This window comes from Plecotus auritus, assembly GCF_963455305.1.
Source record: "Plecotus auritus genome assembly, chromosome: 13".
NCBI classification, from domain to species: domain Eukaryota; kingdom Metazoa; phylum Chordata; class Mammalia; order Chiroptera; family Vespertilionidae; genus Plecotus; species Plecotus auritus.
The window spans coordinates 23,695,849-23,722,889 of NC_137779.1; the positions used below are offsets into that span (position 1 = coordinate 23,695,849).

Genomic DNA, 27,041 nt, shown 5'->3' on the forward strand with positions numbered 1-27,041 from the left:
ATGGACAGCGGAAGTTCCCGTCCCGGCCCCGCCTCCGCCCCTGGCTCACGCGAGCTGGGTGTTTCCTGCCTCTTTCAGTCCAGGTTTGGAGACTCCGGCGTCCTCCGACTTTTCATGGTAAGGAGGGCGGTGCCCACCGACTGGGAGCTCTGAGTGGCCGAGAGAGCGGGCAGAGCCAGGGTAGAGGAGGAGAGGGCCGACAGAAGGGGGGTGGTGGGTAAGGGGCTGTCGCGACAGGGAAGTGGCACTTGGGGAGTAGGATGGGGGCGAGGCCGGGCCGGGCGTGGGGGAAGGGCATTGGGTGGAAAATTTGCTGGGGTGGGGGGCTGGGGAGGTCCCTGGCTTTTGGAAATCCGGGAAAGGGCATTTGGGCTCGGGGAGTAGATATGTGTGTGGGTGGGGGATGTCTCAGAGTCTTGAGTGCTTGTAAGAGGAATTGGTGATTGTGAAGAGAACAAAGAGATGTCATTGAAGACGGACATTTGGGGTGGAGGCTTAGGGTTTGGGGCGTTGTGAAGGAGAATGGGTAGGTTATGAGAGGACGAAGTGGGATTCCTTGGGAAGGAGAGTTTTGGGTTTGGGGAAGTGGTAATAGGAATCGCTGGGTTTCGGGGTGGTGGGGAAGGGCTTCTAGGTGCGTGTGAACACACCGTCGAATGGAGGAGAGAAACAGAGGGAGGCGGGCGGGTGTGCGTTCCGTGCTAGGAACTCCGTGGAGGGGTGCCAGGGGCCTGCGGTCAGGGGCCCTTACCCGCGGCGTCCAGCGCCTTGTGGCTGGGTACCTATGTAGTCACTTCCGTTGAGACCCCAGGTAGCCACACCTAAGGAGTCGGGGATGTCTCACAGGCAGTCCCCCAGCTGTGGGAAGTGTCTGTGTGCTTGGATTCCTTGGAGAGTCTGTCCTTTGAATAGCTCTTTGTCCCTGGACGGGAAGGAGCAAAGGTCAGACCAGACCCTAAAGTGCAGTCCTTGGGGAAGATGAATGAATCCCAAGGCCACAGCTGAGGAAAAATGAGTCAACGTGTATCTGAGTGTGGTCTGCTCCATTTCGTGTAAAATAAGGGCCACCTGAGGGGAAGAAGGCATTAAACCAGACGAGCCGCACCAGCTGGAATTTGTTAGAAATGGCCACCTTTTCAAGTCCTACCACAGACTATGGGATCAGTCTGGGGTGGGGCCCAGCAATATGTTTTAACAGGCCCTCCTCCAGGGAATTAAAGCAATGCTTTCTTTGATTTGGGCTGTAGAATGAAAAGGGCATGAGAGTGGGAGTCAGAGGGACCTTAATAGTTCTGATTCTTAATTTTCTCCCCTAAAAAGTGGGATTGATGACATTTTTCTCCCTGGACCCTTGAGAGACATAGGCCAGCGGTTTGTGTGCTAGACGCCGTAAGAGAATGTAATTCGGCAGTAGCTGTCCCATAGGGTTCGGGTGGAAAATAATGCCACCCTTATGTGGCTGATTGAAGTTAGCTTGGTTGAAATGGGACCACAGGCTTTTTTGAGTTGTAGAAATGCCCTCAGTTCAGAGAATGTTGTATAGTTAGCATCAAGGTCGTGACTCTCAGATCTAGCTGGTCTCACATCGTAGCTTTGTGGCTCTCAGCTCTGGCCACACGTTAGAATCACCTGAAGGGCTTTAAAAACTCTGGTTTCTGAGCTGCCACGCTCCTCCTTTCCCCTCCCCAAATTTGATTACTGGTTCTGGGGTGAAGCCTGGGCATGAGAAATGTTGAAGCATTCCTAGGCTATTCTAGTGCAGCCAGGGCTGTGATCTCTGGTCTTCAGGAAAGCTTGAGGGGCCGAAGGAAAAGGACACTAAGAACTTTACTATTCATTCCCTGGGGTGTTTTACAAAGAGTATGGCTTTAACTTCATTTTACAAGTTAGGAAACTGAGGTTCGGTTAAATCACTTGTCTGAACATCACATAGGAAGTAATGAAACCAAACTGCTGTCCAGGTTTACCAAACTCTCCATCAAACCTCCCACACACATTTCTCAGTCTACAGAGAGTTGTAGGGAAACATGTACAGGTGAGGGTTTGGTGCCTTTTTTTTTCCCTATTGTACTTGCCTGGGCCTCCTTTGAAGTCAGCAGTGTCCCCGTTCAGCTGACTTTTATCTTTTAAGCATGCATACAATTGCTTCCTGTTTGTGCCTCTGAGGCTGTGAAGTAGGGGCTTGCTTTTGTTTATGATGCTTTGGTTTATTTTTATGTATGGTCAGCAGTTCACCCAGGCCAGGAAGCTTCTCCAAGGCCATGAAGTTAATTGTAGCCTAATTAAGATATACCGGACTTTTTAGAACAGTGGGTTGCAATCCTGGCTGCACATGGGAATTACCTGGGGGACTTTTAAAATGTCTGTTGCCCAGGCCACAACTCCAGACCAGTTACATCAGATTTCCCACGGGTAGGACCTAGGCATCGATATTATTTTAAGCTCCCCAGGGGATTCCGATTGGCAACCAAGTGCAGGGCTACTGTTTAGAATCGGCAACAGTATACTCAGGGGAGATGGAAAAGAGAGAAGCCTTGACTTAGCCATCTAACTGGAATAAACTCCTCTGCTGATTGAATGGAATCAGTAACCAATACCTCCAGTATCAATTACCTCTCTGTTTCTTGTAACCAACTTTGCTCTCTCCTGTCCCACCTCCCTAACCTCATCAAAAATGAAATCCAACCTTTGAAACCAGTTAAAAAGCAGGATGACCAGGGAGTCCTCTGTGGGGAGGTTTGCCGTGAGAGGCTTATTGTCTCCGGCCTTGTGTCCTCAGCTCACGGCGCCTCGGCCTCTCGGCCAGAACCTTTCTTCCTAGCGCCTCTCCTGTTGAGGTGACTGACCTTCCGAGGAGTGCGCTCGGGGAAGGTTCAGAGCTTTCTTTGTCTTTTCTGGAGTCTCAATCTAGATCGGGATGGTTTCTGCCTTTTATCTCTTATAATTCAGTCGGATGTCAATAGAGCTGGAACCAGTTTCAAAAGAGAAGATAATTTGAGTCTTGGAGAGCATTCTCAAATAGTTGTCGCTTGAGTGTTTCATGTTTGAGTGCTTGCTCTGAGCCAGGGACTGTGCTGAGTGCTCTGTGCATCCCTCACAGCCCTGGGAGGCAGGCGCGCTGTTGTCCCCATTTGACAGACCAGACTAAACTCAGATGACTCACCCAGGCTCCCGCAGCTGGTAAATGGCAAGGCTGGTGGCTTAAATTCAGGTCTGCCTTCCCAACCGAAGCCATGGACACATGTCAGCTCCCATCTTTTCAGAGCCTGTTTGTATTTTCTAAAGAAGGGACCCTCCTTTTTCAATTTATATGTCATAGCTCTACACGTGCTAAGGATGGCCATTGATAAAACCACGGGCTCAGGGCCAGGCAGGAATTGCCCACGTCCTTCACTTGCTCCGTCACCAACTCACTTTGGGAGGTGACGGAGCTATGGGTCGTGGTATCCGAATTCACAAAATGGAAATCACCATAGCTGTCCTCCGGCATCGCTTGGGTTTTAAGTGGTTGTGTGTGGTGGTAGAAATGAAACTGGTGGTGTCTTTTGGGAGGGAGGAGCAGGGGCTTTCTGGGGCCACAGAAATGTTCTCTCTCGATTGGAGGTGGGGGGCACACAGATGCAGCTATTGACCAAAACTCATCAAATTACACTTAAAATAGGCTTTATTGTATGCAAATTATTTTTACAAGGTATTGGAGAGCAAAAGTACATAAAGTAGACTTTATGTCCTTTTTGTGTGTTTCATGGTAAGTACCTTACAGAATGCTAACGCGTGTCTCAAAAACGTAGTTATTTTTGTATAAGTTTAGATCTGAAAAAGGGTGCTTTAAAAGTATTTTCATTGTGGAACAATTTTCTTAGCTAACACCCTCCCCCAACCCCCAATAAAAAACCCACAACCGTAAGCCTTCCCCCCTCCACTACACCGAGTCTTCAACGTTTTTAGAAATTCTTTATTCTCATAAACCACTCTATCGCCCCCTGATAGATTTTTGGGGGCAGGGGGATGGTTGGTGGTAACTGCTCCTGTTTGGCCTCTGAGGACTGACTGCAGAGGAAAGCTGAAAGGAAGGGCCAGCACTGCCCCGGGCCTCTTTCCTTTGATGTTGGGCATCAGGCCACAGAGACCCCGGTGAGCTAAACCCAAGCTTTTGAAAAGGTGCCGCCTTGTGACGTTTTTACTGGGTGAATAGAAACTGTTGCTGGAGGAAACACTTGTGCTTCCAGAGGCCATTCTTTCTCCGTGCCGCTCTGCAAGCTCTGACGTGTGTCTCCCAGGGGGTGAGTTCCAGGCCACCCTTATGGAGGAACAGGTTGAAAGGACTGGCCATTGCCTCTGCTCTTACCGATGGAAGGCAGGTTGCCACCTATCAGTTCCTTATTTCAATGAAGAATTAACACTTGTGTTTTAAAAATTGTAAGCTCATGAGGGATCTGTAAAAGAAAGGCAGGCCTGACCAGTTTTGCTTAGTGGTAAGAGCTTTGGCCCAGGGACCAAGGAGTCGAGGGGGTTCGATTCTTACCTCCGTTGCAGGTTCCCCAGCCCAGGTAGGGATGCATGTGGGAGGCAACCAATTGATTTCTCTCTCTCTCTCTTTAATGTTTCTCTCCCTCTCCCTTCTCCCTTCCACTCCCTTTAGAAATCAATGGGAAAAATAGCCTCGGGTGAGGATTTAAAAAAAAAAAAAAGATAGAAAGGCATAAAGAATTTAAAACACAGTTCTTTTTCATTATCAGGGCATTTGTACAAGTTTTGTGTCGCCAGTTCCTTCTAGCAGCAGCACCAGTGGCACACCTGCAGTTGAAGTTGTGTCCTTGATGCACGGAGGGAAAACTCTGGGGCATCCCTGAGGATCTGGGCGTGCCTTGAAGGGTTTGGGGGAGGAGTCAGAGGAGTGGGGCTTTGCTGTGTGTGGGATTGTCGGGAAGGAAGGCTGATTCTCTGAATGGGCCTCTGTCATTCCTATTTTGAAAGCGGGAAGAATGCAATAGGGCCGAAACTCTAGTTGGTAGAAAGGCAGCAGGATATTAGCCGGGATAAGGGGGCGTTTGGTCATTTTTGTGTTTTGGACAACTTGTGTTTGTGTTCAGGCAGTTACGGAGTGGTCTTATTTATGTCCTCGATCCCTCCGTGGCCTGGTCCGAGGCAGTGTGCTGTGGAATTGTTCATGTTCGTAGGGAACACCAAGGCCCACAAATGGTGTCAGGCCAGGTCCTGGTTGTCAGGGGCCACGTCCTCGGCGCTATTCCCCGTATTTAGTAAATATTCAGGCATCTTCTCTGGCTATAGAATTCTACCTATTAATTCAAGAAATGTTTTCTTTGAGTATGTATGTGCCAGGTACCAGTCTCCTTTGCTGCGTCTGCTGAAATCTGGACACCGCCTTCATTTCTCTGAGAGCTGGCAGTGTTACAGAGACTGTTATCAGATCGCGCTGTTTTGGGCAGTGCTAGTACAGGAAGTCTATAATAATTTTGCAGTAACTTGCTTCCAAGAGTTTTTATGTCTGTTTAGTCCTCAGAAACACTTTTTTTTTCTATACGAAGTATTAGGAGTGGTAGTTGAGATCCTGCTCACCTTCATAAAAGCTCGTTTCATCTGTAGTGCAGCTGAGAGGTGGCACTGGTGGCTGTCTGGTGTGCATGGCAATAAGGAGAGAGACCTGGGCAGCGCCTCAGGCTGCAGCCAGTGTGTTTGTTCAGTGGGTAGAAAGAAAGTCCTCATAACACAAGAGTTAGTGGCAAAGTTGTACCTACCAGGTCAGCAGGTGAGGCCAGTGTATGAGTCAATCTGGGTGGAGTTTGGGGGCAGATTAGGGAATACCTGCACCTTGCCAGGGTGAAGCCAGCACCCCAACTCTCACCAGCTGTTGGCCTCTGATTTTAAGAGAAGCCAGAAATCCAGATTTTTCTGTGAACTCCTGAGCTGTCAACATTGAGAGTCAAGTTTGTTTTAAATGCAGAATATACTTGGACTAAGCAGAACACATCTGGAGGCCAGATTCAGCCGATGGCTTTCAGAAGTAAACCAGACCTGGTGCCGTGACCCTGGTGACCTTGTGTCTTCTTCCTGGCAGGAAGAGATGTCAGGAGAAAGTGTGGTGAGCTCAGCGGTGCCAGCGGCTGCTACCCGCACCACTTCCTTCAAGGGCACGAGCCCCAGCTCCAAGTATGTGAAGCTGAACGTGGGCGGCGCCCTCTACTACACCACCATGCAGACGCTGACCAAGCAGGACACCATGCTGAAGGCCATGTTCAGCGGGCGGATGGAAGTGCTCACCGACAGTGAAGGTAAGCCACCCTCAAGGCGCTACGGACGTGCTTGTGGTTGAGGGCTTCATTCTAGCTCAGCAAACCACCAGGAAATGTCGCACAGCTGCAGATCGCACGGTGTGCTCAGTGTTTTCATGGTGTGCAGGGACCCCTGAGGAGGAATAACAGGGAGACTGAACCACCTAGTCTGGGGGGTGTGGTCAAGGAGGGCTTTCTGGAGGAAGTGGCATTTCAGCTGAGAGCTCGAGACGAGTAGGAGTCAGCTGGACAGGGACTCCCAGTCTCGACTTACTTGTTGATTTGCTGTGTGAGGTTGTCGATTTGCTGCGTGACTTTGAGAAACTCCCAGTCCCGCTCCAGGCCTCAGCTCCATTAAATAGAGGCTGGACTAGCTACCCTAGTTGGTTCCCTTCCTGTTCTCGCAGCGATGGGTCTCTGATTTCAGAGAGAAGCTCCAGTGTGAGTCATGAGCATTTCCTCTGGACACTTGTCCTCCTAGGATGGGGTCATGGCAAACTTCGCAGACCGAGTTCGAGGGAAGCCTAGAAAAGCGGAGCTGAGACACAGCTCCCCACTTAGTCATTGGTGATCCTAATCAAGGTGGTTCGGAATTGAATCACAGCTCCCCATTTAGAAGCTGGTGATCCTAATCAAGGTGGTTAAGCTGTTGATGTCTCATTTCCCTCAGCTGGTGAAATGGGCACAGTGATCCCCACTCGTGGGGCTGTTAGCTCATAGTAAATATTCAATATACGTATGTTCGTTCAGTACTTTTTCTTTCTTGTGGAAAGTCATGTTAGTAAAAGGCAAAGAACTGTTTAAAGTCATCTTACCATAACTACTTCCCGCCTACCTGGAACGTCAAAGAGCACCTGACAAAGGGGAACGTCCTTACCTGGCTGGGTTTAGGGAGCAGGTCTCCTGAGGTTTAAAAATGGCCCCATCCTACATTCCTTGGCCTGAGATCGCTTGAGAGTAGGCCAGACCACAGCCTGGCTTGACCGGCTCACCTGTTTCTGAGGCTGCCTCTGTGCTGATGCCCTGCCTTTCCAGGGACAGTGGTTCCCGAGACGGTGGGTGAGTTGTGACTCAGTAGGTGGGATGAGGGTTCTTGGCTGGGTGTGCACAGTGCGTTCCGTGATCCTCAGAGGGCTGAGCGCGGGCTGTTGCTGGTTGGGGTGTTTCCCTCTGTGCCCTGGAGAAGGCGAGGCTGCAGGCTGCAGTTCCGTCCCTGGGCTTCCCGTGAACTTGGCTTTCCAGAACTGCCTGTGTCTTACTCAAAATAAAAGTGAGCTTTGTATGAGTGGGAGGATCTCCTCGCCGTGCCACACCCGGCGTTGCCCAGAGTATTTGTGGAAATCAAGACAATGGCACCCGAGCTGCAGGAGGAAATAGACCTTATCGGAGAGCCCAGGATTGTTGTGGCTTTTCTTCCGCCCTACCCAGTCTCCGGTGGGGCTCAGGAAAAGCGCGAGGCGCTTCAAAAGCAGAGGAAGCCTCGTCTCCTGGGAAGTCCTCACCTTGGTGGCCTAACCCTTGTCCCAAAAGAGACAGAGTCCTCGAGCTCACCTGTCCGGGAACTGGGAGATGCCTGGGAGTGGTACCAGGGGACCTGCCTCGGCTTCTAAAGAGCTGCTACAGGATGTCCTTCCCCTCGCTTCCTGGAAAGCCCAGCATCTCCCGGAAGCGGTGCTGCCTCTGACACTCCAACCTCAGCTGTTTGCATTTCCCTATCACTCCAGCAGCCTTCAGACCCTCATGAAAAGCTCACAAAGTGGCATTTTATGGGTGTTGTTTCATTGATGCCTCGCCTTAACCCTTCAAGGGGCGGGTGCTGTACTGTTGTTACAGTTTGAAAAGTGAGGGATCCACATCTCATGGGAAATGCTTTCTCAAAAGCTACTGAACCCAGGCCTTGCTGGCTCTTACCAACTGCTCTCTGTGGTTTCGTGTGACCCCAACACTGCCCCCTCCGCCCCCCGTCCCCCCACGTCCAGGTCGCCTCAGTGTGGCAGCCTCAAGGTTCACCCGCTGGCTTCGTGCTGAAGCCCTGTGGTGCCCTGTGAGTTGGGCTGTCCAGCTGGGTGTCTGCTCTCCATCCTGCGCTGTGCCAGGCAGAGTCCTGTTGGTGAGTGCACTGCACCGCCCGACCCATGGCCTCAGTGTTACCTCAAGAACACAGTTGGGCCCACAAATGGGGAAATTTGCTGCATCTCAGCTTCACCCAGGAAGGCTGTCAGCTGCAGCAAAGTTTGCCACAAACGGGCTGACACTACAGGTGCAGCTCAGCCAGGCAAGTGAGTCCAGCAGCAGAGCCTGTGGCTAAAGGGCAGGGCTCTGAAGGCCCAGAGCAGTGTGTGTTCTGTTGCTAGAAACCTCTAAAGGATGCCTGAGAGACTGGCTGCCCTGGGGAGGGACCTGGAGTCCAGGGTGCTGGCACTCTCGTGGGCTCCGTGCCCTTCAGCCTACTTGAGTTTTGTGCCACGTGCATGTAATCCCTAAGCGAGAAGAACCTGGGCACTGGAGTGAGATGGGCCTGGGTCTGGGTCCGGCCAACAGTCATAGCTAACATGGTGGCGGGATTTGTGGGTCTTGAGCATGGTGCTCATTTAGACTGTTTGCTGTTCACTGGTGATGTGACAGTGGGTGAGGAACTTTTTCTCTGAGCCTGCGAACTCCTTTCCAAGTCGTGAAGGTAGTGCTCTTCAGAGTTGTTCTGGGGGTTAACTGAGGAGATTAGGAAGCACTTGCTCCAGTGCCTCGCATATGGGGAGACTCCCCAAATGGAAGTGTCCGTGTGGCTCTAGTTCTGCCTGGGGTGGGGTGGGGTGGGGTCGGGTGGGGTGGGCAGAGTGCTGCGAGGAACTGTGGAGAAGCCAGCCTTAGCGTGGCTTACCTGACCTCCTGCCTCAAGGTCTTTACATGGTGACTGCAATTTTCTTCCCTGTTTGCCTGGTTGATTCATACTTACTCTTTTTATAAAATACTAGTGGCCCAATGCACGAAATTCGTGCACATTAAAAGGGGATTAATTAGAGGAAATAATTTAATATTGCTATTTGCCCTTTCTCTATAATAGAAGTGTCAGAGATGAAAGAAAATTAGTGAAATGTATATGAAAACCTTCCTCCTGTCAGAGTCTGGGGCACACCATGGGACCCAGAGTCAAGTCCCCGCCCACCCACATGCACCTCAAAATTATGTGAGACCCAGACCCAGCCGGCCCACGCACCCCCCCCCCCCTTCATTGGGATAGATCCAGACCTGGCTAGTCCCACCCTTGTCAAGCCCCACCAGGCAGGGAACAAAGCCTCAGGTCCCCTGGCAAGGCACCAGGACGGGGGGCGTGGCCTGAGGTCCCCCAGCCCAGACTGGGGTGGGGGGGCGTGCCTTGAGGTCCCTCGTTAAGCCCCGCCAGGTGTGGGACATGGCCTGAGATCCCCTGTCAAGCCCCACTGGGTGGGGGGCATGGCCTGAGGTCCCCCATCAAGCCCCACCAGGTGGGGGGCGCAGCCTGAGGTCCCCTAGCCCAGCACCAGGATGGGAAGCACACCTTGAGGTCCCCCGTCAAGCCCTGCTGGTTGGGGGGCGCAGCCTGAGGTCCCCCGGCCTGGCGCTGGGCGGGGGGAGCAGCCTGAGGTCCCCTAGCCCAGCACCAAGACAGGAATTGCACCTTGAGGTCCCCCGTCAAGCCCCACCAGGTGGGGGGCACGGCCTGAGGTCCCCCAGGCAGGGGCAGGGGGAGCAGCCTGAGGTCCCATGTCAAGCCCTGCCTGGTGGGAGACATGGCCTGAGGTCCCCTGTCAAGCCCCATGGGGCGGGGGAGGGCATAGCCTCAGGTCCCTGCTGATTGCTCGTTAAGGCTCCTTATGGGAACTTGGCCTCAGCTGTGGGTGCAGCCATCTTTGTGACAGAGTGATGGTCAATTAGCCTATTCCCTCTTTATTAGATAGGCTATTTTTAAATATATATATATATATATATATATATATATATATATATATATATATATACACACACACACACACATATATATATTATTGATTTCAGAGAAGGGAGCAGGAGAGAGAGAGAGAAACATCAATGATGAGAGAGAATCATTGATCAGCTGCCTCCTGCACGCCCCCTACTGGGGATAGAGCCCGCAACCCGGGCATGTGCCCTTGACCAGAATCGAACCCAGGACCCTTCAGTTTGCAGGCCGATGCTCTATCCACTGAGCAAAACCAGTCAGGGCAAATACATATTTTTACTGATTTCAGAGAGGAAGGGAGAAGGAGAGAAAGAAACATCAGTGATGAGAGAGAGTCATTGATCAGCTGCCTCCTTCATGCCTCCTTCTGGGCATGTGCCCTGATCAGGAATCGAACCTTGATCTCCTAGTTTATGGGTCGATGCTCAACCACTGAGCCATACTGGCCAGGCAGTACCATGCTGTTTAGATTACTATAGCTTTGTAGTATAGTTTGATATCACGTAGCCTGATACCTCCAACTTTGTTCTTCTTTCTCAAGATTGCTGTTGCTGTTTGGGTCCTGTGTGGTTTCCTATAAACTTTTGGATAATTTGTTCTAGTTCTGTGGAAAACACCATTGGTATTTTGATAGGAATTGCATTGAATCTATAGATTGCTGTGGGTCAGTGGTCGGCAAACTCATTAGTCAACAGAGCCAAATATCAACAGTACAACGATTGAAATTTCTTTTGAGGGCCAAATTTTTTAAACTTCTTCTAACGCCACTTCTTCAAAATAGACTCGCCCAGGCCGTGGTATTCTGTGGAAGAGCCACACTCAAGGGGCCAAAGAGCCGCATGTGGCTCACAAGCCACAGTTTGCTGACTACGGCTTTGGGTAATATGGACATTTTAACTATGTTAATTCTTCCTATCCAGGAGCACGGTATATGCTTCCATTTATTTGTATCTTCAGTTTCTTTTTTCAATGTCTTAAAATTTTTGAGTACAGGTCCTTTACCTCCTTGGAATTTACTCCTGGGTATTATATATATATTTTTAATGCAATTGTTTTCTTAGTTTCCCTTTCTAATAGTTCTTTACTGGTGTATAAAAATACAGCAAATTTCTGAATATTTATTTTGTAGCCTGCTACTTTACTGAATTTATCAGTTCCAGTAGCTTTTTTTAATAGGGTTCTCTATATATAGTATTATGTTATTTGCAGATAATGACAGTTTTACTTCTTTCTTTTCAATTTTGATACTGTTCATTTCTTCTTGTCTGGTTGCTGTGGCTAGGACTTCCAGTACCATGTTGAGTAAGAGTGGTGAAAGCAGACATCCCTGTCTTGTTCCTGATCTTAAGGGAAGTGTGCTTTTAGTGTTTCCCCGTTGGGTTTTACCAAATGCCTTTTCTGCATCTATTGATATGATCATGTGATTTTTATCCTTCATTTTGTTTATGTGGTGTATCACATTACTTTCTATGTGGCTATTGGACCAACCTTGCATCCCAAGAATAAATCGTAGGAGATCATGGTGTATGATCTTTTTAATGTATTGCTGGATCTGGTTTGCTAATATTTTGTTGAGGATTTTTTTTAAATATTTTTATTGATTTCAGAGAGAAAGGGACAGGGAGATAGAGATAGAAATGTCAATGATGAGAGAGAATCATTGATCGGCTGCCTCCTGCAAGCCCCCTGCTGGGGATCGAGCCTGCAACCTGAGCATGTGCCCTTGACTGGAATCAAACCCGGGACCTTCCAGTCCACAGGCTGACACTCTATCCACTGAGCCAAACCAGCTAGGGCTGTTGAGGATTTTTCCATCTATGTTCATCAGGAATATTGGCCTATAACTTTCTTGCTTTGTAGTGTGTTTATCTGGTTTTGGAATCAAGATAATAATGAGGCCTCATAAAATGATCTTGGGAGTCGTCCCTCCTTTTGATATTTTGGAATAGTTGGAGAAGAATAGGTCTTAGTTCTTTGAAAGTTTGGTAATACTCACCTGTGAAGCCATCCAGTCCAGGACTTGTCTGTTGGGAGCTTTTTAATTAGTGATTCAATCTCATTGGTTGTAATTGGTCTGCTCAGATTTTCTGTTTCTTCTTGACTCAGTCTTGGAAGAGTGTATGTTTCTAGGAATGTATCCATTTCTTCCTGATTATCCAATTTGTTGGCATATAGTTCATAATATTTTCTTACAATACTTTGTATTTCTGTGGTGTCAGTTGTTACTTCTCTTTCATTTCTGATTTTATGTGGGTCCTCTGTCTGTTTTTCTTGATGAGTCTGGTTAAAGGTTTATCAACCTTATTTATGTTTTCAAAGAACCAGGTCTTGGTTTCATTGATCTTTTGTATTGTTTCTAGACTCCGGTTTGTTTCCGCTGTGACCTTATCTCCTTCCTTCCACTCACTGTGGCTTTGTTTGTTGTTCTTTTTCTAGTTCCTTTAAGTATAAGGCAAGATTGTTTATTTGAGATTCTTCTTATTTCTTGAGGTAGGTCTGTATTGCTATGAATTTCTTTTTTAGGACTGCTTTTGCTGTGTTTCACAGCTTTTGGGTTTTTGTGTTTTCATTTTCATTTGTCTCAAGGTATCTTTTGATTTCTTCCTTGATATCAGTTAACCCATTCCTTGTTTAGTAACATGTTATTTAGCCTCCATATATTTGTGTGTTTTCAGTTCTTTTCTTGAACTTGATTTTCTATTTTTATACCATTATGATCAGAGAAAACACTTGCTATGATTTCAGTCTTCTTAAATTTACTGTGATTTGTTTTGTGGCCTAACATGTGGTCTCTAGAAAATGTTCCATGTGCACTTGAAAAGAATGTATATTCTGCAGCTTTGGAGTGAAATGCTCTGGAAATATCAGTTAAATCAGTGAGGTCTAATGTGTCATTTAAGGCCTCTGTTTCCTTGTTGATTTTCTGTCTGTAAAATCTATCCATTGATGTCAGTGGGGTGTTAAAGTCCCCCACTATGACTGTATTACTATTGAGTTCTCCCTTTGTGTCCATCAATATTTACTTTATATATTTAGGTGCACCTGCATTGGGTGTGCAAATGTTTACAAGGGCTATATCTTCTTGATGGATTGATCCTGTTACTGTTTATGCAGTGTGCTTCTTTGTCTCTTATTATAGCCTTTGTTTTAAAGTTGCTATTTTTCTGATATAAGAATTGCTGCCCCAGCTTTCTTTGTTTGTTTCCATTGGCATGAAATATCTTTTCCATCCCTGTACTTTCAGAGTGTGTGTATCTTTTGATCTGAAGTGGGTGTTTTGTAGACAGCATATATATGGGTCTTGTTTTTGTACCCATTTAGCTATCCTGTCTTTTGATTAGAGCATTTAATCTATTTACATTTAAGGTGATTATTGATAGGTACATATTTATTGACATTTTATGATTTATATATTTATGTTCCTCTTTATTTTTCTTAAATCCCTTTAACATTTCTTGTAATTCTGATTAGGTGGTAATGAACTCCTTCAGTTTTTTTCTTATCTGGGAAGTTCTTTTTTTCTCCTCAGTCCTCTTTAATAAAAGGCTAATATGCAAATTGTCCCCTCGACCAGGAGTTCGACTGGGAGTTCAACCGGGAGTTTGACCAGGAGATGGGGCTGGCCAGCCAACCACCCGCAGCCCCTCCCTGCAGCCAGCCCAGCCCTATTGGCCCCAATTGGGGCGGGCCAGCTGAGTCCCACCCATTCATGAATTTGTGCACTGGGCCTCTAGCTTAAAAAATAGCCTTGCTGGGTAGCGTAGTCTTGATTGTAGGTCCTTGCTTTTCATCATTTTGAATATTTCGTGTCAGTCCCTTCTGTCCTTCTTTAATTCATATTCTGTTGATGGTTATTTAGATTGTTTCTAGTGCCCACCTTTAGGAACATTATCATTCTTGAACACTCTCCCTGGCATGTGTGAGTTTCTCTAGGCCAGTGCTTCCCAGCCTTTTCCACATCATGGCACACCCAGAAAATCGTATTTTTACTTTGGTAAATGAAGGGGCTCTGACCTCTCCCAGAGGCCCTACCCAGCTGCCTCTGGGGCTGCAGCATTAAGGTCTTAAACACGGTTGGGAGCTCTGTCCTAGAGTTCATTCCCAGGGGTGGCACTGGGGGTAGCAGCATCTTCAGCTCCATTTGATGTTAACAGCTGTGTCAGTTTACACTCCCCACAGAGGTCTGAATGTTTGCCGACACTGGACACTGTCAAACTTTTTAATTATTCCTAATTTGGTGACTATGATATGGTACTCTGTTGTTTTAGTTAACATTTCCTAGTTTCTAGTGGGCTGAGCATCTTTTTATGTTTATTTGTGTTTCATCGAATGGCTGCCTGATTGCATCTTACACATTTTCCCATTTTCCTTTTTGCTTTGTAGAAGTATGCATTCTGGATTTTATTCCTTTATGGTTTTATTTTATGTAAATATAAACAACATAAATCTGACTTTTATAGGTTTTTAAATGGTGTGTTCTGGTGCCTCCATTTTGGCGTGTGTTTTTTTGTTGTAGTTTTTGTTTTTTTCCATTTTGCTCTCCTATCTACCTCGGTGGTATTCAACCAGGAATGATTTGGATCCTTCGGGGACATTTGTCCAGAGATATTTCTGGTTGTGACAATTTGGGGGTGAGAGTGCTACTGGCATCTAGTCGGTAGGGGCCAGGGATGTTGGTGAGGACCCTATAATGTGCAGGACAGTCCCTCCATAACAGAGTTATCCAACCCCAAATGTCATTAGTGCTGAGGCTTAGAAATCCTGCCCTAGAGATTCTGATTCGGAACGAGGCAGCTTCCTAGAATCTGAATTTGTAACAAGTACCTCAGGTGACTTACGATCAGGCAAGTTAGGTCCGAGAAAGCTCCCTGTAGGAAGTGGGGGAGGAAAAGGAAAGGAAGCACGTGGGATGCTGGTGGAGCTGGGAGAAGGAGAGCCTGCCTCCGAGGTACCTTAAAGCCACACAGACTCCCTCCAGGGGGTGGACCGTGCTGCCTCTGGATGCTGCTTCGTTCTCAGCGATAATGAAATGTGCAAAGGGCTTATTGTCAGGGACCTAACTTGAGTGCTGCCAATAGACTCAGCTTTGTGCTGTGTACTCCCCATACGTTCCCTTATCGTACCTTTGTGCCAGCCGTGGGAGGCACCATTTTTAGGAGAGGAAACTTCTGGACAGAGAGGTCAAGTGGAACACTGACGTCACCCAGCAAGTACGCAGACCTGGGTTTCCAACACAGGCCCACGCTCTAAACCCCTGTGCCGTGTTGCGTGTCACACCGTCCCAGAGCCTCTGCCCGTTCACCTCTCCAGCCTTGTCCAGGGGACCGCCGGGCCCAGGCTCCCTGATGTGCACGCTTTCCTGAGCGGCCCTGTGCTCTGTGGCAGCAGGAAAGACGCCCCGCAAGCTTGACTTTTGCTTTCCTATGTGCAAGGCCGTTTCAAAGGGACAGAGTCCTGCTTTGAAAGCAACTGAAACACTTTAAACTCAGAATGCTAATTGAAACCTCATGGGGAATGTGCCTGGCTCCTTTGCCCTTATTTGTCCAAAGTATGATTCCTTCGCCACAAGCATTTCCTGACGGCATTCTTGAGCTGGAGCCCAGTGTGACGGTCCGCCTGTTGGGTTATGGAAACTGCGACAGTCCACAGTAATTGAAATCACTTGATTGATTTTAAGGGCCCTCACGCTTTCCAAGCGGCTGAGTTGTCCATGTGTCAAAGACTGAACGGGATGTTTTCTTCCCGGAGCAGCTGGGCTGAGATGGTTGCCATTTCTCTCAAAGACTGAGTGAGGTTCTACTTGTCTCACCCTCACCGGCCTTCTCAGTTCCCCTGAAAGTAGTTTTCCTAAGCTGCTGCTGCTGCTGCTTGTCTAGTTCTACCTCCCCAATTTGGGAGTGTCACTGAACCCCTGAGCCTCTGGGTTCATCTGTGGGAAGTTCAGGGGAAGATAACACTGTCTTTCCTACCTTGTCAGCTTGTTGGAAGGAAAACACCAGCTCCAGGGGAGCACAGAGGTTGTAAGCTGGTGGCCACAGGCCCAGTGCGGCCGTCAGAGGTGCTTCGGTTGCCCCACAGTGCATTAATGACAGGCTTTTAAAAAACTAGTTTACCATTCTTTAAAAATCAGACTTCACAAAAATCTGCATTTTTGGCTTTGCTTGAAACATCAGAGGCTCACGCAGCCCTGGACCCACCTTTCTGCCTGGCCACTCTTAGCTGGAGCTGGGAGAGCCCGCCCTCCTTCCCTAACACCCCACGGGGCAGCGCACTGCTCTCTGGTCAGCCATCAGCGCAGCCCACCTGCACCCATTTATCCTGCCTGCCCCAGGCCCCCTCAGGCACCTGAGCTACGTAACAGATACTAAGTGTAAACTTGGTGTCTCGATTGTAGAATTGGGTCATGTCCAGTAGACACTGCCAGGGTCACGGATATCCCTCTCTTCCTGGAAGCCAGCGTTGGACTCCAGCTGCACATTTGCATTGGGTCTGCCATGTTCTTCCCACTTAGGAAACCATAGCTGTGTGGAAATACCAGTGGAAGGTTCTAGAGAGATGAGATTAGACCAAAGGCCCAGGAAGTGTGGGCTGAGGAATTGCAGGAGGAGAGCATGGAAATGGCTTTGTTATCAACTCTCCTGGTGATTGTTGCAAAGATTACCTCCTGGTCTGCTGAAACCAGGAGAGGGCTTTTGGCAGGGCTGGGTTTGGGGGACGCAGGGGTGGCGGGGTGAGCAGATATGTGACTCTGGGTATGAAAAAGGTGCATTGTTGCTCTTGGCTTTTGTTGGCCTCTGCCACTGATTCAGGGCCTGGGAGTCTGAGGAGGACATGGGGCAGGGCACAGCGGTGTTAGTGGAAATGTGGACCCCTTCTCCTGAACTGTGAGCAAAGAAAGTGGGGGAGGGAGGCATAAGTTTACTGGTTTCTGTTTAAACCTTTCAGCTGCCTCATGCATTGGTGTTTCTCACCTGTAACGTGGTGAAGACCTGGGGAAGCCCTTGCCTGAGGCTGCCCTGCTGGTCGGGAAGGCCAGACTGTCTGGCTTCTTTCTAGTGTTTTACATTTCTACCCAGACACACATGGTCTTTGTTCCAGTCCTGTTCCTCCTCCAAATTCCACTCCCAAGGATATTTGCATTTTAGCAGGGTAATTTTGCAAACCCATCCCATCTCTAGGGGAGGAATAGCAGGCCAGTGCTGAGGCTGCAGAGGGCACTGAGGAGTGGAAGGGCTTGTCTTCCTGGCCCGACCCAGGGGTGGGGAACGTCCAACCTGCGGGCCATGTAAGACCCGAGAAACCATTTGATCTGGCCCTGCCAAGGCATTAGGGGTGAGTTAATTAAATGTTTGACCAAATATAGCAGCCTAATTTTTAAGTTGATAATTTTGTATGGCCCGCAAATGATGCTATAAATATCCAAATGGCCCTTGGCAGAATCAGGTTCCCCACCCTCGCCTTACCACTAAGAATTTTTCACTGTCCTGGATCTGGGCAGCAGGGATTGTTCCATATTTGATATGGAAAAATATCCACTTCCCCGCGTTAGACTGAATTGCTTAAGGGCAGCGTCTGTGTCTCTGATCGCTCTCTCCTTCACCATTTTATCTCCAGTTTATCGCTGCCGCTAACCAGTAAGTGTGTGTGGGGAGTTAGGGGTAGAATTTCCTATGGTGGTGCTGGTGTCGGGGTCACTCTCAGAAACCAGAGGTCCAAGTCTGTGGGAGGGAGCCTTCAGCTTCCTTAGAAGTGGCTCTGCTATTTGAAAGTCTGAAAAAGTCTCATAGAAAGAAAAAGGCTCGTAAAAAAAGGGAGTGGAGCCTGCCCAGTGTGGCTCAACAGTTGAGTGTCGACCCAGGAACCAGGAAGTCTGCAGGTTCCATTCCTAGTCAGGGCACATGCCTGGCTTGTGGGCTCCATCCCCAGTAGGGGGTGTGCAGGAGGCAGCCGATCAATGATGTTCCTCTCTCATCGATGTTCCTATCTCTCTTTCCTTCTCCCTTTCTCTCTCTCTAAAAAAAACAACAAAAACATATGTTTTTAAAAAAGAAAGAGAGTAGATATTTTTACTCTAGGGGCCTTTCCTATTGTTGGGGTCATGTGGACACATTTTTATCCAAGTGTGGCGTCTAGGCCCCTCAGGGGATGTTCTTGTGTAAGGGGTTTTGAGGGAATTTAAAGAAACATGCTTCTAGGCCTCAGGGACCCTGGCATCCAAGAGCCTGAGACCAGATGAGTCCCGTGTGGTTGTTCCCCGCCAGCAGGGTCTGGAGGCTGTGACTGTGCTCTAGTCAGGGCCTGGTCAGCCTGTTGCTGGTGACTCTCTCTGTGGTCCTGCTCTCCCGGGAGGCAGGAGGAGCCAGGAGACACCCCAGTTCTCCTCAGGCCCTCCCCAGAGAGGAGTGCCTGTGTAATGAGCCCTTCCCTTGCTCCTTCTCCCACTGCAGGCTGGATCCTCATTGACCGCTGTGGGAAGCACTTTGGTACGATACTCAACTACCTTCGTGACGGGGCCGTGCCCTTGCCGGAGAGCCGCCGGGAGATCGAGGAGCTGCTGGCAGAAGCCAAGTACTACCTGGTCCAGGGCCTGGTGGAAGAGTGCCAGGCAGCCCTGCAAGTAGGCATCACCCACCCTTCCCATCAGGGGGCGAGGCCCAGACCCACCTCCTTGCTCTGCAAAATGGGGTACTTCCTGCCTCCCTGCCCTCGGTGAGAGTTAGTGAGTTCGCCTGGAGCCTCTGCCCTTTGGTCAGAGCGACCCACGAGGCTTCTCTGTACTGTTTAGGCCACCTAACTACTTCCTGGCTTATCTCCATCGCCATGGTGCTGGATCCTCTCACCTGTTCAGCGAAACCCTTTAGTACTGAGCCTGGGTCATAATACTTCATCAGGTTTCTGGGCCCATTAGGACTTACTCTCCCCCCGTGAGTTATCGCTGGGAGCCTAGCATAATCTCTGCAGACACAGACACCCCTCCTCCTCAATTGGACCTGGGGCAGGAACATCAGGGTCCCGTCTAGGGACAGCAAACTTTCTATGAAACCACAATGCTTCTAGACATAGCCAGTGGCCGTTCCCGTCAAATAAAGCTCCCGCATGGCAGAGTCAGAAGAGCCCCTTTGGGTCGTCACAAGAACTGGATCTGTGTACGTGAAGTTCGTATTTGGCCACACGACTCTCTGGCCCCCACTGGACCAGTACCCATAATGCCTAGCTCCTCAGGAACAGTTTCCACACGCCGCCTCTACCCCAGAGTCTATAACTCTAACCAAGTGTCATAGCCTTTACTTTAGTATTTTTATTTCATTTTTATGTTTCTTAAAGTAATACACATCATTTAAGAAGTCACGTAGTACTGCAAGGTTGGTGTAAAAAATAACACCAAATGCCCTCTCCCCCTCACATCCTCCCCCCACCCCCCACCCCCCACCCACAGGCAACCTCTTTTAATTCTTTCAGTAGTTATTTACTTCCGTATTTATTATACTGCTATTTATTGGCATTTCAGTTTTCAATATTATTTTCGAGATAACTATAGAAAATTCAGATTTAGGTCATGCACTACCACTATCCCCAGCCACTGCCAAACTTTCTATGAAACCACAGTGCTTCTAGACATAGCTGGTGGCCATTCACGTCAAACAAAGCTCCCGCATGGCAGAGTCAGAAGAGCCCCTTTGGGTCGTCACAGGAACTGGATCCGTGCATATTTCTCCTCCTGTTCCCCAGTGCAGGTCATCACAGCTTTGGTAAATTGGTATTCAGAGCGTACATGGGGATGTCAGCGTTGTTAACAGTTGAGCCACAGAGTGTACAACGACTGTTTTCTTTCTCGTGTAGCTTTTCAGTTTGCCAGAACTGGTGATTGCTTCATCGTTGTGTTTGCTTGGTTTTCTGAGCACATACCCTCATTCAGCCCTAAATTCTCAGGAAGGTCAGTCTCCCGTTGGCAGGTGCAGACACGGCAGTGCATCCGATTCATCTTTGTCTTGGAGACATGCCCTTTGGGTTCCTTTCTGGGTTTCCATTGGTCTGAGGTAAAACTTCCCAGACTGACCTCCGCCCAGTGTCTGTTACGTTTATCTTCCTGTTCCACTTTCTCAGGGGTTTGGGTTTGGTTTTGGTTTTTCAGTTTTATCTTTTCAACCCTTTCATCGAATGTTTTACTTCTGCTGTCACATTTCTAACTTCCAAAGAGCCTGTTCTTGTTCTCGATGCTCTTGTTTATGTAGCGGGCTGACCTTGTTTCATAGGATGAAAAATCTGCTCTCGTCTGTCTGCTGATGCTGGTATTGGGGGTTTTCTATCTGCCGCCTTCATCGTCCGACTCCTTCCCTTACTTTTTCTCTCTTGGTTTGGTCTCAAGTTTGAGAGGCTTTGCACTTACAGTCTGATGATCCTTGGCCTGTTGAAATTTAAGAGGAAGGCTCTGAAAAGCAGTATGACTGTGGGTGGTCCTTGTTGTCCAGTGGGCTTCAGTGGCGAAGGATGGGCTGGCTTTCCCAGCGGGAACTCCGTGTCAGATCCGTCAGCCTCTTCTTGGGCCGGTCAGTTCCTGGTGGAGGAATCTCCTCCTGCCGAGAGCGGATAAGCCCGACTGGCTGCCGTCTGGGATCTGCGGGAGGGAAGGAGCTGGTGGGATGGGGGTGGCTCACCATTTAGTGTGTAAACCATTCACTTAGCCCCTCTGTTTCAGAATAGCAACTCAGTCCTGTACACACCACTCCGGGAACATGGACCTTCTTTGCCAGGCTGGGGAAGGGGCTCTGCCACCTGGCGGGCGAGCCTCCCCTGTGCCCTGTGCCCCCAGCCTTGAGAGTTGTTCTTTGAAAATCTCCAGGATCCTGTCGCATCTGCTGACTTAGGTCCCAGCTTCCTCTTTGCTTATCACTCATCCGTGATCTGTTCTCCAGCCTCAGATTGTTTGTCTTTTGTCTGCTGGCTTCACTTCTCTCATTTTCTTCTTACTGGCTTATACTTTCCTTTATTCTTCTGCAGTCATTGCCATGGGGGTTGGGGAGCTTTGATGCAGTCATGTTTCATCTACCACGTTCAGGGTTTATGTCTGAGTGGCTCCCTGGGCTGTGGGAATGTGCCATCGCTCTTGGTGTTTACCGAGCGCCTGGCGTATAACAGCAGCCAAATAGCGGACTTACTGGAGAACTCGACTCCTGGTCGTGCCCCCATCCTAACTCACTGGTAGTAAGAACCTCCTCTCTTCCCACCGTGACTGCCCATCTGCCCTCGCCAGAGCCTGTCTTTGCCCGCGGGCCAGCTTAACCAACCCAGTGCAGAGCAGGCCTCCTCGGCTGAAAGCACTTTTTGTTCCAGCAGAACAAAGATGCTTATGAGCCTTTCTGCAAAGTTCCTGTTATCACCTCATCCAAAGAAGAACAGAAACTTATAGCGACTTCAAATAAGGTATGTTGGAGGCACCCCGTGGCATTCTTCTTGCTATCGGAGAGGAGAGAGGTTCTTCTAAACACGTTTTGAGATGAGAACTTGTGTAATTGCCTGAGGAAGACCTGAGAAAGGGGTCAGGAGTGGGAACCTGTGGCTCATCCTGTGTTCCCTGCTATTGGGGCACACAGTCTCCTTCTCGAGCCTGGCCCGGCCCAGCCAGCAGGCTGTGCTGTCTGCCTCTTCGGCCTGGTGGCAGGGCCAGCCTATGGGAAGCCAGAGGTTTATGGCATCTGCACTCCAAGTAACCCTCTTCTTCCTTTTTTAAATCAACCCACAGCCAGCCGTGAAGTTACTCTACAACAGAAGTAACAACAAATACTCATATACCAGGTAAGGCGCCATCAGCGTTTCTGTGCTCGCTAGGAAAGCCTCCGCTCACACCAGCGGGCCTGGCTCCTCTTGTTCCCTTTAGATGAGGGGGCCCCCTGCACCTCGAGGAAGCTAGATGGGTAGATGGCAGGAAAGGGAGATGCTAGAGAGGAGATACAATTCACATGTACCATAAATTCACCCTTTTAAAGTATGTAATTCAGTAGTTTTTAGTGTATTTACAGGTTGTGCAGCCATCACCTAATTTTTGAACGTTTTCATCACCTCCAAAAGCAACCTGATAGCCATTAGCAGTCGCTCATTTCCCCACCAGCAATCTCTCCAGGTTTCTAGAATGCCTGGTGGCTCTTGGGAACTTGTGACTCTAAATCAGGAACTTGAGGGACCTAGGGGAGACCTGATGCAGTTACTCAAGACCCACAATCTGACCAGGATAGAGCGTCGCCTCGGCAGTCCCGTCCTGCCACTGCTGTGCTTGCTGAGCTGTCCTCCATGCCTCACCTGGAGCCGGTACCCGCAGGCCCGTGCTCTCGGCGCTCCACCTCTGGCGGTTGCACACGCAGCATAGCAGCCTCTCGAGCACATGGTTAGGAGCTCAGGCTGAGCGGCTAGAGCAGGGGTCCTCAAACTACGGCCCGCGGGCCACATGCGGCCCTCCGAGGACATTTATCCGGCCCGCCGGGTGCCGCTGCCTGTCCTGCTTAGCAGCCGACTCGTCCCGGGCCCGCAGTGCGCACAGGAATTTGTTCATAGTTTTTTTTTTAAACTATAGTCCGGCCCTCCAACGGTCTGAGGGACAGTGAACTGGCCCCCTGTTTAAAAAGTTTGAGGACCCCTGGTAGAGCTATCTTTTTTGAGGCCTTGGCTCTGCCATTCATTTGTTTTTGACCTCAAGTAATCAGCTGATTTCTCAGGCCCTCTCTTCTCTGAGCAGTGGGGACTGTGGTGCCTTGCGCGTGGGTCATTGTGAGGCTGAAACGGGGTAGCGGGGACAGTGGGCCCCGCGTGTGGACACTCTGCCAGCGGCGGCGGTTATCCCCAGCTGGTGGTCACCTTACCAAATGCTCTTTTTCAGCAATTCTGACGACAATATGTTGAAGAACATTGAACTCTTCGATAAGCTCTCTCTGCGCTTTAACGGAAGGGTCCTGTTCATAAAGGATGTCATCGGGGACGAAATCTGCTGCTGGTCCTTCTACGGTCAGGGCCGGAAGATTGCTGAGGTCTGTTGTACCTCCATCGTCTATGCCACTGAGAAGAAGCAGACCAAGGTGAGGGCTTGGCGCTGACGGTTCTGAGCGGCTAACCTGGCGTGTGTACTTGCACAGCTTTCATTGTCCTTTGGGCCCAGCTAAGGTATAGATGCAGGTCTTAGAGAATCCAAATGGCGCTCCTCTTGTGCCACCCAGCGTGTAGAGGCAGCCTCACTGCATCTGAGGTCCTTTGCCCTAAATGTTGACTCAGGTATATCCCGCTACCCGTGTGTAGCCCGCTGCCAGCACTGCCTCCTGCTTCACTGATCTGACTGTGCGCTTTCTGGTCCTCCCCGCAACACGCTTCCCACCAGCACGGCCCCATCCCGATCATCAGAGGAACAGGGCTGCCTTCAAGATCTTGACCTTGACTTTCTGTCTACTCGCTGCCATCTGTCCGACCTCCTCTGACCCGTTCACCTAGAGCAGCCCTCCACCCTCACGGGGCCCGCTCGGCATCCTTAGCTCCTACCCTGTTGACTTCCTTCCAAGCACATGACCCCCTCACTGATCTGGACTCTGAGGATCTATTTTTATATCATCCGCTCCAAACCAGTATACTTATCCTCTCCTTCTGTCTCTGCGCCGTTCTGCAAAGCTAATGCATGCTGCGGGAGCTGTCACAGACCTGCGCCCCATTAGATCTTGTTTCCTTGCTCTCCTCGGGCTTAAGTGGAATCCCAGGGGCGGATTAGCCTGAAAGTACTGGGTGGCGGTGGTAGGCCATGTATGATGTTCGCTCACCTGCCCTGTATTTCGTGGGGACGCAGGTGGAGTTCCCTGAGGCCCGGATTTATGAGGAGACCCTGAATATTTTGCTGTATGAGGCCCAGGATGGCCGTGGACCTGACAATGCGCTCCTGGAGGCCACAGGTGGGGCGGCTGGGCGCTCCCACCACTTGGACGAAGACGAGGAGCGGGAGCGGGAGCGGATCGAGCGTGTGCGGCGGATCCACATCAAGCGGCCTGACGACCGTGCCCACCTCCACCAGTGAGCAGGCAAGCGGACCCGAGCTCTCCTCCCTCCTCCCCGCTCTACACTGATCCCGTGCAGGCTCCCAGGCACCTTCCACTTCCCCTGGAGTCTGGAGACACTTTTGTAACAAGCCAGATTATTTTGATATTTCTCGACAAGGTGAATTGATTTGTACCAGGTGAATGCTCCCGTGTTGTTGACAAGCTGTGTCCAAGGGCTCTACTTTCTGAGAACCTGGAAGGCCTGCTGGGTTCTCGAAGGAAAAGTATGAATGTGTATGAAGCGTATGTGAGGACTTTCGTTTGCAGTATTTATTTTTGTGGATGTTGACTACCTGTTGGAGCTTCTTGGATGGCATTGTCTTTGGGGTTCAGTGTGACAGCTCTGAGGGATCCTGCAGCTGGTGGCCACCAGGGGTGTCTTCAGGCTCCATCGTTCCTCATCCTCCCGCCCGGCAAACTGGCTGGTGCCGGCACACTCCACCACGCACGCTTCCCAGACGTGGCTTTGCTAGAAGTCCACTCTGCAGCAGGACTTCAGAGCGTGTTGGTAAATAATTGCAGCCTGTGGCAGTGGAGGCGGGACCTGGTGTGCTTTGTGTAGCTCTGGATGCCTGATCTGTTTAGGGGGCAAGCCTCTTGCTACCTTGGCTGGTCTGTGGTCTGGTGCCTGTTGGGCCCCACACCTCTGGCTAGGGCAGAGCTGTGCTGGTGGTGAGTGCTCGCCCTGTTCCTGCCCCTCCAGTTGCCCTCGCTGCTTTCCAGGAAGGCCATCTGGCCTGGTTGTGGGCACAGCTCACAAACCGAGGGATCCATTCCTCCCCCGCTTAAGCTGGGCTTACTGCCGCAGTAGGTGCCCTGCCCTTTGCCAGGCTGGGGCCACACTGAGTTTCTAAGCATCCATGCGGGACCACCACTCACCAGCAGCCTCAGGGCAGCTTGCCTGCTGTCAACGTAGCCATCACCTGGAGACCCCTTGGGTGTCTTTGCCTCTGGTTTTGACATGTATGGAGTGGCTGTCAGCAAGAGATGTGCAGACCTTTTTGGGTCCGGTTAGTGTTCATGGTGTTCAGGGGACGTGTGCGACTGTGATGGGGGTGTGTGCATGTGGGGCACTCACCAGTGCTCGTGTGGGATGGGCGTTCTCAGTACCTACCTCCCAGTCTCCTCTGCGCCTGTCGGGGACAGAAGTGAGATGTGACTAGTATCGGTGGTTGAGACTAGACTAGGTAGATAGGAATGTGATAGGAATGTGTGTAAGGTAGTGGGTGGTTTTTGTCCACTTTTCAAGGGAAATGTTACTGTTTTATACCAAAGGTATTAATATGGGCAGCCTCTGATACAGTGTAGTCCATAAAAAACGAGTTTATATTTTGAAATGGTTTTTACAGCTTCGACTTTGTACACACTGCCCTACTTGCGACAGTTGTACGCCTTCATTTTGTATCCAGCAGCGAAGCCTCCAATAAACCTTTAAACAATCGTGACAACCCCAAAATCAAGGACTGGGTAGAAGCTTTTTAAACTGCTGTGTGGGAACCTTCGCATGAGGCCGTTTGGTTTTTATTAAGTGCTAAGGAAAGGGGGGCTTAAAAGATGTTTCTTAAGTATTTTATACTGTTCGAGTTCAAACACCAACCCTGCCATTTGGGTTGAACTTTCCTAGGAAGTTAAAGTGAATGTCAGTTCTAATGTTTCCTGTAGGAATGGAAAAGCCATCAAATACATTGTTTTTAAATGTTTACACGAAGAGTACGTTTGTGGAACAAGTGATTTGTTTGGGCTTCTCCGCCTGATGACCTAATGTTTCTGGCAGTCTCTGTCTCTCTCCTTTCACTTCTCCTCCGACTGCTTCCCTGGGATATGAGAGGTCCCTAAGACATTCCCGGTTAATGCTGCTGCATGACCATGAGCTGACAGGAGGCATTGGCTGGCCCAGCTGTTAATTCAGTATATTCTACGAGGACCTGATTTTTCTTATGCTAGCACTGGGGGCAAACAGAAGTCAGTATTTACACTTAAGAACCATCCAAGTAAAACACTGGCCTAAGATCTGGTAAAGAGTAAAATTTTATTACATCGTAATAGCTTACTTACAGTGAAAAAGGTGAACAGCTTTTGGTCCCTTGTAATCAAGTTGTTTTTTCAACTACGCCATCTGATTGTGGTACAGGGGCCTGTGCCCGAGCCGGTCCCTGGCATAGCCCCTTCTGTCGCCCTCCTGCAGCGGCTTAGCAGGCTGGTCGCTGGGCAGGTCCCCAGCCCTCTGCTCATTAGTAGGTGTACCTCCCAGCAGCTATTCAGGGCCCACGTGGGAACACGCAGCCCGATTCTTAGAATGGGTGCTCTCTACACATCTGTGTGTCATTAAGCTTTGTTTCTCTGTGCTATGGAAAAAAAATGCTGTAAGCTTTAGAAATTGTTTTACTGTATGTTGTGCCAGCCTTTGTGGACGTATGTAAAATAAAAGTTATATAATGCTTCTACTTAAGCCCGTTTTCTGGGTCTTTTCAGAAACCCCAGCACAGTGAAGTGCAGTTTTCAGCAGAGAGAGCTAGGCAGTCACAGTATCTTCTGCTCGACCACCTTGAAGTTGCTCGGGGTGGAAAAGCGGAGTCATTTCTCTGTAGCGCCTGAATTTAAACAGCGAACGGAAGTCTGGGGCGGAGACACAGCTCACCATCTGGAACCTAGAGAGCCTATGAGAAATGTTAAGGAATTGGGTACATTTCTAATTCCATGTATTTAAAGCAAAATTCCAGTGCTGCAGCG

General features: G+C 49.6%; 1 protein-coding gene across 3 annotated transcripts; it reads left to right on the forward strand.

Moving 5' to 3' along the window:
* On the forward strand, positions 1-26,755 carry KCTD10 (potassium channel tetramerization domain containing 10; the record flags this gene model as incomplete). Of its 3 annotated transcripts, none has more annotated exons than XM_080650774.1 (7): positions 1-117; positions 6,080-6,293; positions 18,696-18,865; positions 21,580-21,669; positions 21,989-22,041; positions 23,117-23,312; positions 24,065-26,755. In XM_080650774.1, the coding sequence occupies 7 exons, from the start codon at positions 1-3 to the stop codon at positions 24,287-24,289; spliced, it is 1,065 nt and encodes a 354-aa protein (XP_080506900.1). In that variant the 3' UTR covers positions 24,290-26,755. The 3 variants fall into 3 exon arrangements, with proteins under 3 accessions (XP_080506900.1, XP_080506901.1, XP_080506902.1); XM_080650775.1 differs by having other exon boundaries at positions 40-117; positions 21,583-21,669; XM_080650776.1 differs by lacking the exon at positions 21,580-21,669 and having other exon boundaries at positions 44-117.
* Positions 26,756-27,041: the final 286 nt, after the last annotated feature.